This window comes from Telmatherina bonti, assembly GCF_933228915.1.
Source record: "Telmatherina bonti genome assembly, chromosome: 21".
NCBI lineage: Eukaryota > Metazoa > Chordata > Actinopteri > Atheriniformes > Telmatherinidae > Telmatherina > Telmatherina bonti.
The window spans coordinates 11,585,721-11,597,358 of NC_136630.1; the positions used below are offsets into that span (position 1 = coordinate 11,585,721).

The following is an 11,638-nucleotide window of genomic DNA, read 5'->3' on the forward strand; positions in this document are numbered from 1 at the left end:
TGAAACTGGTACATACTAAAATAAACACTAATGCTAATTTCACATTAAAACTATGAATGTCATTTCATACACAGTGGCTCCTTATGATAAAATAATTATTATTCTCACTTCCACAGGTACAGTTGTTGTCTAAAAAAAGGAATAAAAACCTTATTTTTGATCAGTTTATGTAAAATAAATCAAACATCAATCGTGTTTGCACAAAATACAAGCACATGTCACACAACATGCAAAATTAAGACCTTGTTATTTCATTATTTGGGGGCAAAATTTTACAAGCTAGGCTGCTGCAGTTACCTTCAACAGGCTGCAGGTCATCCACGGTGAGTTTAAGGCTCTTTCCACGCCGGACTACCCTCACTGTGTGCCACTCATTATCATTCAGGCTTGACCCAGCAAAGATGGTCTCTGGGCCTTTACCTACACATAGCCCAGAGTACCATTAACATAACGGCAGAAAGAGGTGGACAGAGATAGATTTGTAGAGAGAGACAGGACAACAGAACCAGCAGAAGAAAGGAGAAACAGAAAGCCAGGCAGGTTGAATAAAAAATGTATAGACAGAAAGTGAGAAAATGGATGCCAGTAAGGGACCAGAGAGGAATCATACATATCCTGGGGAGACAAACACCTTTGTGTCAACTCGCACACACAGACAGACAGACAAGTCTCTCTGCAGAGACACCCAAAGACAGATGACGTGACACAAGACACAAAGAAAGATTATCAGAAATGAATGCTTTGGGTGCCTAAGATGGAGACGGTGAGTCACAGCGGGCCCACGCGGAGACAATCCATCTGTGGACGTATCATGCCGCCGTGATGACCACCTACAACCCACACACGCGCATTCTCCAATATTCACACTCTCTTGATCGCACCCCCCAAAAACCCTCCAACCTCCACACACATCGAAGTTTGTGTGCTTCAACGTGAAAGCTTTGACATTTTCCACCAGAGTGCAGTGCCGAAACGAGCCTCACGGTGGCACTAAACACACAGAGGAGCGCGCATGGAGAGCTCTCCAAGGTGCTGATGTGCGGCAGAATGAAAGAAGCTGTGATGTCCTCGCATGATGTCTTTCTCTCGCTTGCCCATCTACCACCTCATATCTTCCCATACTTGACTGCACACATTTGACAGACTGACAGTGTCCCCTTGCTCTTACTCTTTACAAGCACCCCTCCAACCTTGAACACGACACCCACCACCTCCCAACACACACACACATGCGCATTCCTCTTCCTTCTCCAAAGCGCTTTCGGCTGGAGGAGTGTGACCGAGCCTGCTTTCAGTGACCTATAGGAGGTAATGATGGGGGTGTGGGGGGAGAGGTTGGGGAAGAAAGGAGGTGAGAAGTAAACTGACCCGAACAGATTCTGCTGCAGAAAATGTCAAGCATGTCTACATCAATCATGGAGGCACACGAGCCAGCACATACACACACACACACACACACACACACACACACACACACACACACACACACGCATACACTCAAACACACAGGTGAAGAAGAAAGATGCTGATGCACAAGCTTAATTAAACAAATATGAGGGGTCAATCAAAATGGATCTGGCAGCGTGAAATGCACGAGTGGGCAACGAGTTTGCAAAGCTAAAAGTGCATTAAGAGAGGACACAGAATTCCCCCGAGGAGACTCAGCTGTGCTTTGGGCATGAGCGTCTCATCCTGTTACCATGGATCACTGCCTAGCACTGAGTAAGCTAGAGAATATGTGCATGCTTGTGCGAGTTCATGTGTGTGTGTGTGTCTGTGTTGTTGCACATGTAACTGAATACTCAAAGAATGAGCAGACTGATGTGAGACTGAAGCAGTGATCTGTCTCAACCTGGGAGCAGGCAGAGGCACAAACACAGGCAAACGAGGACCTATTTCGGGTCGGCGTTAAAAAAGAGCATCTAGCACAGGAAGTTGTGGCTAATGGTGAACAACCATACTGTCTGCACTCTGTTAGCTTGAACCAAAAGGCAGGGAGGAGACAAACTTAAATAGAAAGACAAAAAAGGCTGTTTGCTGCAGTGGAAATACACATCAAACCAAGTAACAAACTGCTGAGGATTCTTCTGGAGGCTAATAAAAACTAACTTTACTAAAAGTGATTCATATTTCATTAGCTCTGAGAAACAAATGGCGTCTTTGAAGGATAAGCCTCAAATTTCTGCAATGCCAAGGCTTTTATTTGGCTGCTGAGTGGACTATTTCACTGGCGCCTGGCTGTTAAATACATTTTTTTTTCTTCCTCTTTGAATATGATATGTATAATTTATTGTATGCACAGTGTGCCAGAAAAGTGGCTGCCTACTGAAATGTTCATTGAGACAACCGGTCTAAAATTGGCCAGCAGACATGCAGAATAGCAACAGCGCTGTGTGGCTAGTAAGGTTTCTATGGCAACTGCAGTCGTCCATTTCACCACCTCTTTGCCGTCACAGAATATTCGTCTCCCTCTAACTCGCTCTCCTGCGCTCTCTGCGGTCGTGACAGAGAGGATCTCCACGTGAGGGAATTAAACTTCATCAGGGATTCAGTTCCGCTCACAGCGGGATGAGCAGAAAACACACACACACACACATCACACGGCAAAGCGTACCCAGAAAACACACAGACACAGACGGGGCGATGAAAAGAATGCAGAATGCGCAGACATTCGTTCATATGCGCAAAATGAAACGCTATCCCCCCCCCCCCCAAAAAAAATCTCTTCTGTACAGCTAAAAGAAGAACAACTAAGAAGAAGCAAGGAAAGCAACTCAGTAGACGCTGGGATGAAGGTGAGACAATGAGAGACATCGTGAGGGATAACGCCGCTTTTGTCTCCGGCATGAAGAAGTAATTAGCCTGCAGCTCTGATTTGCATTCTTCCACCTGCAACCTCGCTTTGCCTCCTCAGCTCTTCCCTCTCTGCACACCGAATTTCACTTGCACACCTCCTACTCACATTCTCTCCTCATCCTCTGCTTCTCTTTCTTTAATTCCCCCCCCACCGTCCGCTCTTCCGTCTATCTTACTTCGCTAAAATGGCCGACCTGGAAAACCCTGGCCCTCAGCAAAAAATCGCGCCTCTCCTGCAGTGTGCCTGAACATGCAGACTCTCAACGGGCATATGTGCACCTCTCCTGTCCAACACACACACACACACACACACACACACACAGATAGATAGCTACACACAGACACATGTCACACAGATTAAGATGAAATGGACAAATATGGTAAAGGCAGGGAAACACAGTCAGACATGTTTAAAGCGCACACACATACTGAGAAGGAAGAGGGAGGGGGGGAGGAGTTAGGTGAGATGGAGGATCACTTACTGGCTGTACAGTTTATCCTGATACAGTCTGGAGGGAGAGCAGAGCAGAGGGTTAATGCTGCACACATAGATATACTTCCCACGCCCTGGGGACGCGCACATCGACACACCCCGCACGTATTTATTCAAAGATGTGCACACACACACTGATGAGAAAACACACACTTTCCTCTCTCATAGGACCATGTGCTTTCTTGCAACAGTGTTTAAATTTGAAGTAAATTTGGAAAAAAAAAATTAGATGGCCATCTGTGTGCTCACTGTAAGCTCTGGCCTGAGTGACACTTTCAGTCACCGATCAGTCGCAGCGGGAGACTGAGATGGGTCATGTGAGTCAGTTTGTCTGATGACACCGAACACAGCCCAATAGACGAGTCACCCATCCAGAGCACGAAGATCCACAAACATCCAATATGTGGCCCCTCTTTTAACCACGATGCTTTGGGTGTGTCATGCGGCGTCAACCACGGAGAAGACGTGGCTGCAGACAACCAGAGACCAACACATGCACCCCTCTGTAAAGATGTGTGTGTTAGCTTGTAGATGTATTGAAATTCATGTGGGACTATGAGCGAGTGAGGCTGAAAAATGAAAAAAAAAAAAAAAAAAAAAAAAAAGTGAGAGAGCTGATAATGTGTGTGTGCTTGAGGTTTTGCATTTATTTTTTATTTTTTGGAAGATGTTAGGGATGCACAGGTCTGCTGGGAGTGAGCAGAGAATGCAGCTTAGGGCTTTACCCTCTGTTCAACACAAAAACCTTCAGCTATGTATGTTTGTGTGTTTGCACATTCACAGATAAGCTCTATCTAAACCACACAAATGCTAAAATGTATCAGTCAAAGCCAGTGAAACCCCAGTCCTGAACAATATACTTTAAATAGAGAAAAATAATCTACAAGGCAAATGCAAGTTTATTTTACGAAGAAAAGGAAAAACAATAATCAACAATTAATGACATTTCTTGGCAAGATATAGCCAAGAGGCCAGAATCAGCTGCATTCCCCTGACGGGTAATTAAAATACGTTTAAGATGCTGCAATCTCGTGTTTGTGGTGTACCTAAGTTGACAGTGAGTCGGACACGGCCCCCATCCAGCTCCAGACGAAGGGTATCTGCGGAGTTACGGGATGTGGTTGCCATGAGAACACCGTAGGCCCGCTGGGAGCGAAAGCGTAGCGAGACGTCCTCCGCCTCGGTGTGCATCACCACAGGTAGCTGCACTTTCATAAACTTACTGCCGTCGTAAGAAAGGATGGTTGCATCTGAGCAAGAAAAACAGAGAAGGACAGATGAGGAAGGGATGATAGAGGATGTGGCAGGTGAGTGGAGTAAGATGTTGGAAGAAAAGTGGGGAGAAATAGCGGAAAAGATGAACGCGAAAGAAGAGCGACAGGGGGAAAAAAAACTCATGGGGTGGGAGAAGACAAAAGCTTCTGACAATGAGTAAATCGGATTCAAACATGACAAAGTATGTTATACACGCCTTTGTTCCCCCACTGTGACATGTTGAGACTCAAAACCAGCTTCTACAAAATATCCCCCCCCCCCACCCAATTCATCATCACTCTCTCGCCTCAGAGAAGAGGGTGCAAAAATAGCCACAGCTGGTTGGCTGGCCCTATTATCCAGTTAAATCAGAATGCGTGGTGGTGAGTGTGTTAGCCACTGTCGCTGACATCCCAGACCCTGGAGTCATAATGTAACAAGCTCAGGTGATCCCACTTTAATGTCTTTTGAATACTCATTTGCATATTCATAATCTTTCCTCCTGCTACCTGCTGGGGCCGATCCCCGTACACTAAACTGTTTACCTCCGAGAACCCTGCTTTTATTGGCCAATTACATACGCAGCTAAACACACTCTCTATGCCACTGTGTTGCTGTCTATCTGCTGTTTCTCCTTCCCTTCTTCCTATATCTTTCCACACAATTCTTCTTTCGTTCTCCCTCACCCTGTTTCTGTGTGAGACTGTTGAAGCTGAGGGAAAAAGAAAAAAAAAACAAGAGAACAGGAAGGGAAGAAGGCGTCATGAATACTGATGAGCAGAGAAGGAGAGAAAAGAGAGATAGTGTTTTGTATGTGTGCGTGTGTGTGTATGTGTGTGCATTTCAGAATAAGCGAGTGAATTTAAGTGTGAACAGAGGAGGGTTTAGTAAAGTGAGAGCTGGGGGAGAGAAAATAAGGACAGCAGAAAAAAAGAGAAGGGAGGAGGGAGAGGCAGCAAAGCTCTTGGCTAAAATGCAAATGAACCCTCATTAACTTGAGGAAAAAAAAGGAGGTGGTTGGCCTGTTATATCACAGATAACATAACTAACAGCCACACACACACACCTGCCTGGGCGCACACGTGCACGCATTTTTGATAGGGGAGACAGCTGACGAGATTTTCTCCACCACAGCACCTGACTCACTACCAGGCAAGCAGAGGATGGCGAGTTGGTGAGAAGGAAGTGTGCAGGCCTATTTATGTCAGGAAATGAAAACGAAAACGACAGCAGAGTATACACTGACGGTGCCACAGACTGTTAGATGTCTGTAGCATGCGCCAGATGGATCATAGCAACAGAACAAGTTAAGAAAGAAGCCAGCGATTTTTCTTTCTTTTTTTTTTTTCTTTTGTGCAAGAGAAAATAAAAACATCAAAACCCAGAAACCAACTAACCCTTTTCCTCTGAATGCTTCCCCCCCCCCACTTCTGGTACTCAGATCCAATCCCATCTTTCTTTGAGACCTTTATAAGGCTTCTAATTTTGACTCTAAAGTAGCCTGAAGATGCTTTCAAGAATAACATAGGAATAGAGTTTTTCTATGAAGTTACATCGCACAGGTATGATGAATAGAAAAATGAAGCCAATCAATATTTACTCTGACAACTTGTCGGCTTTTTCGCACAAAGACTGCTGGGATCGGCTCCAGGTTTCCTGCGACCCTTCATTGGATTAAGCGGTTAGGATAATGATCTTGTTTTTTTAACTTCGAAACCAGAGTTAAACTCACACATGATGCTTTCAGAGTGCAATTGTAGGAAGTATACTTTTCACTTTTTGTCCTTACAGTAGAAACTGAACAAGGGTATACAGAAAAGCACCCTGAGGCACAGAAAAGGCCCCTTTCTTCCTCTTACAGCGAATGTCTAAAACAGTTCCTGGCAACTAAGGACACATAGCAATAAATTTAACAACCATATGTCAAAGGCACTCTGGCTTCCTCCCAAAATCCAAAATATAGATATGAGGTGAACTTAATTAAACTGGCTATTCTTAACTATCACTGTGACGCCTGTTTCCAATGAATACATTTCTGTGCAGTAACGTGAATGCAAGTTTTGTTACTACTGATGCAAAATTCTCAAAAATCACCAAAACTATAAGAATTATTCCAAGGTAATGTGAAGTCCATGCAGATATGTAGACATTAGTAGAGTTTGGTGGGTTGACACCTTTGGAAACTCCAGTCACAATTGCATGATTCAGCTGTGTTTTACCAGGGTTAATTCTTTAATCCTAAGATTTCTGCTTTGGATTTTGAGGACTGGTCTATAATAACAGATCCAGGACATGGATGGATTGCATATATAAAAGACTAAACTGCTGTAAATAGGCCTCAGAACCAATAGCCTTTGGCTAGCAGCTTCCTTTCACACTGGTTTAGTTTCTCTGGATGCCAGAAGTTGCACAAATAATCCCAACAACAAAATGGAAAAATTGAGTACATTTTGTAAACATCAATGCTGAAATGCAGCACTGCTGCAGACCTGGCAACACACCAGCAGACCCAGTAGTGCGTCGCAGGGGCCCAAAGGCAGCACGCCGACTGAGACAATGAAGTTTTATGAGTAACTGGTCGGTGGCTGCTGTGTGGATTCGTTTTGTGCAGAGCTGCAGTGATAACGAGTTCAGGATTACCACCAGCATCTGTCCTATTATTTATTCACTTGGTGCTTTTACAGTCTTTTTACAACAGGAATTAACAGATAGAACAATGCAACCACTAGTCTGAGTCTGTTGCTCCCCTCACTAGTGTGCTCCTGCTGTTCTAATGTATATCTGTTAAATCCGTTGCAGCTAGGACATATCTTCTATCAAAATGTACGTTTTATAATTTACTAAATTAGGTACTTAGTTTGGATGGTGGCAGAAATTTTTAATATTTGCAGTTTGTGTTTGAGATTCCACATCTAAGCACTTTGCTTCACTTAAAACAAACTTCTCTCTGTTTGCTCCGTGTGTTTCATTTGAGCTGATCTGAGATCTGTCAATCAATATGCCAGATGGAGGCATCCCAAAGTGTCTGAGAGCAGATTTTTGTTTTACTCTTAACAATTACTTTACTATTTCATATTTGGCTGGTTGGTCCAAAACACTTTTCTGAAGATATGAAAATATCAGAACATGTAAATATGTCTGCTTTATTAAATGTGAACTTCTGTTAATGTAAACAATCTTTTCCACAAGTTGTCATGTTTTCTGAGACTGAAGTCCTTTTTTTCCAAAGTGTTCTGGTGGTGCCTTTTAAGAAGAAAGTAAACCTGTTCATTCATGTTTCAAGCTTCAATTTCTTTCTTCTTCTGCTGTCTAATTATGGTATTTCTGATTGACATCATTAGTTAGTACACCAACACCATAAGCCGTTATGTTATGCCTAGACATAATTTATTGTCTATATCAGTTCTTAGTGTTTACATCAAAGAAAGCAGGATGGAACTTAAAACGTGCTGCAAGAAAATAAGAAGTCATCTCAGTGCCAAAGCATGACGACCACATTGGTTCATTAAAGAGAAGAGAGGGGGAACAAAGGAGAGAGTGAGAAGACAAGGAGGGAAAAAGGGATGGAGAAACCGCAGGTAGAAGGCATAAACATGGCCAATCACTCTCTCCATCTGCTTCTCCATCTGTGCTTCCTTTAATCCACCGAACCACCAGTTAGTGACCCCTCAATGCACACAGAGAGGGACGAAGAAAGATGTAGACAGGAAGACGGAGTGAAGAAAAAGAAATAGAGGGTGCACTGCGGATGTTTGTCCCCTTAAATAAAACATTTTCATATCAACACCGTTCAGAAAAGTAGCGAGCGTCTGTGCGCGCGCCATATATCTGCTGTTAGATGATAGTACAATCATCACTTGAGACGCATCAGCAGTTGTGACACAAACAACATTTCTACTCTTCTTCTTGTCTGACTCCATCTCGCTCCTTTTTCAACAGGCCTGTATCGGTCCCTCTGCCAATCTTTTTTCTGCTTGCCATTTCTCTTTCTATCTGAATTCATACTTTTTCTTGTAACTCTCTCTCTCTCTCTCTCTCTCTGTCAGATTTTCTATTCCCATCTCACATTCCTCCTCTTCTCCTCACCTGCTGTCATATGGCGGTTCCAGCTCGGTGAATCCACCCTCCTCAGTCACAGCTTCTGCTCCCTGCTTTCTGCACATTTCCTCTCTCATCGATTCCCAGTCACTACATCTATAGCAGTCCAATAGTCCTGTCTGCAGCTCTGCTTCCTCCCACCTCTTCTTTTTCACCTTTGTTCTTTTTCTCTTTTCCCTGTCTGCATTTTACTGCTCTGCCTCTGACACAGAAAATGTGTAATTTGGAATGAAAAAAAAAAAAAAAAAAGAAGATGCACCCAAAGATAGAAACCCAGCACTATTATTATTTTTGTTGCTGAGCATTTTTTTTTTCTTAACCTCATTTTCCATCTACAACTATCCAAAGCTGTTGCCCACCTGCCGGCCGTCTGTCATTTTCAGCCTTATAGCTAGAGATACAGTGCAGGGTAAACCCACCCAAACTCAATTTCAGATTTTTCTTTTTTTTTCTGTCTGAGTAAGACTCTAGTTACATTTTTATCTACCATAAATTTTTATGAGGGAGCCTTTTTAGTGCATCAGAGACCAGAACAAGCACTGCCATGCTGATGTAATCTGTTAGGATGTTTCTTTTTTTGTTTTTTTTAGGGAGGAAGAGCATAACTCTGAGGTATAATGAATAAAACTTTTACGACCTAATATAACTGATGATCATAATATATTTTCAATAGTTGATGGGGTTATTTTTTACTTTAAGACTTCCACATCATCTGTCTCCTGTCACTCATTCCTTTGGTATTAATCACTGTTCTCAAGAAGAAGAAAAGCAAAGGACAAGGCTGTCATTATGATGGCATTTTACATCATGACGTTCTGTGAATTTTCACAAATTGTTGCCGTTTTGTGACTGTTTTGAGTCAGCTTACTTATCTCTATTGTGAGAATGAGTAATTATCACCCCTGCATATTAAAATTACATCTGCCACAAGTTCAGTAAGAGATTTATTTCAGTCCCCTTCCTGTCAGCTCTCCTGCAGTGTCATCCTCACCTCTCTCACAGGACCGTCCCAAGTAGCCCGTCCCAGAGCAGTCGCAGACATAACGGTTCCAGCCCTCTCTGCAGATGCCATTGTGTTGGCAGGGGTTGGATAAGCACTGTTTGGGTGACTCTCTAGAGCATGAGGGCTTCACCCCCACCGCTCTCTGGGCCTCAGCTAGCCGCCGAATGTCTTTGCTTTGCCCATCCAGGAACAGGTCTCTGATGCAGCCCACATAACCATAGTTCAGCAGAGCCGTCCAAACCTGAGGAAGAAGGCAGCAGTGTTGTACCGTGATTCTTAGCTATTAGCTAAATGTTGTTACGTTAATTTAGTTTTACATGTTTTATTAGCTAGCACAGAATTATTGCTTGAATTAATGAAAAGAAATACTGAGAGTTGCAAATGGTGACTTTCTAGATTGCACACGAAACCTGTTTGTTTAATCTGGGATCAGTAGGTGACTAATCTGTTTTATTTGTCATTATAATTCTTTAAAGTCACAATTAAGAACAACATTAGTTATAGAAAAGATGTTGAATCATATTGTAAAGTAGAGTCGCTGGAATCTGTACTGAAGTCAGCATGCTAACCAGCTAGATAGTTAGTTTGTGTATTGTGCAGTTTGCTGTAAGTTAAACTGGAGCAGAGAGGGTAGAAGGATTGTGCAGATGTAAATAATAAAAGACAGAAACATCGTAGTTTCAGTGTCGTGTGTGAAAAATAGAAGTGGTGGTGCGTCGCTCATCTTGCTGCTGCCTGAGTCTGCCTGATCCCGTTTGGACGGGTTTTACTGGAATAATGGAATAATAATGGAATAATTTCGATAAGCCATTTCAATGACAATAGAAGTTCCTAATTCTGATTCTGTATTAATCTTATTAAGTATTGAGAAAATCTTTATATGAAAATCTGTTCATATTCCTAAACCTTATATACATATTTTCTCATGTGTCTATTGCCAATTTATTCAATTTGATCTTTTCTGGAATACACCTGTTTATAATAGATGCATTATTCCTGATTTGTGCTACAACTAAATGTTTATTTTAGTTTATCATCAACTTCCATGTCAGATATTTCAAAACTAGCCAATATGACATAATGAAAAGTAAATACATGATAGGGCATTATCTTTGAGAAATGACACCATCCAAAGTAAAGGTTAAATCTGAGGGAAATTTTCTCGGACCTAAAGATATTTACTTTATTTTGATATTCCTTCATATTCACACATTTTACATTCATGTAACTAAAACGCTTAATTGAGTAAGAATTTAATAGAAGAGGTATGAGGCGTACTTAGTAATGTGAATAAAGAACTTATTATAATCAAATGACTCCAGAAACAGTTATGCAGACAAAAAGACTTTATAAGAATTAAATTAAAAATCATTTTCAGTATTGATTCATTTGAAATGTAAATGCTCTGCTGACTTTATTATATTGCAGCAAAAGCAGAACATTTTTCAATATTCAAGGGTTTTATTTAAAAAACTATCCTACTAATAACAATAGATATCCCTAATCATTCACTATTATTTACTATTTACTATAATTGTTTATTTTTTGTTGCTCCAATGTCATTGATAGTATGAAATATTACAGACACCCTTTGTTAACACACTTACTTCTGTAGGGAAGATGAGTCCAGCGCGATCTTCAGGTAGACCTCCAAGGTACAAAGTGTCATCCAGGTCCAGGATCTCGCTGTCTCCCGGAGCTGTATACGCTGTTCGTACACTATTCACTGAGATTGTTCCTGAACATATCGAAACAACCTCCGTAATCATTTGACCTTCATTATGAACACTCTCATCAACAATCGTCAATGTCACCACTGCCATCATAATAACTGTCATCATCATCATCCTTTCTCCCCTTTTCTGTACTCCTCATCATCGCCACCACAAATCATTGTCATAATCAGACGCAATTCAAATCTAAAACTCCACAGG

General features: G+C 42.0%; 1 protein-coding gene across 1 annotated transcript in view; it reads right to left on the minus strand.

Moving 5' to 3' along the window:
* The window catches only part of nrxn1a (neurexin 1a), a gene marked incomplete at both ends in the record, with an annotated part of 54,653 nt that overhangs the window by 14,911 nt on the left and 28,104 nt on the right, over window positions 1-11,638 (minus strand). Inside the window, 5 exons of the mRNA XM_079261357.1 lie at window positions 298-420; window positions 3,339-3,365; window positions 4,396-4,599; window positions 9,693-9,945; window positions 11,312-11,442. Coding sequence (XP_079117483.1) covers window positions 298-420; window positions 3,339-3,365; window positions 4,396-4,599; window positions 9,693-9,945; window positions 11,312-11,442 — 738 coding nt within the window. The remainder of the gene's footprint in view (window positions 1-297; window positions 421-3,338; window positions 3,366-4,395; window positions 4,600-9,692; window positions 9,946-11,311; window positions 11,443-11,638) is intronic.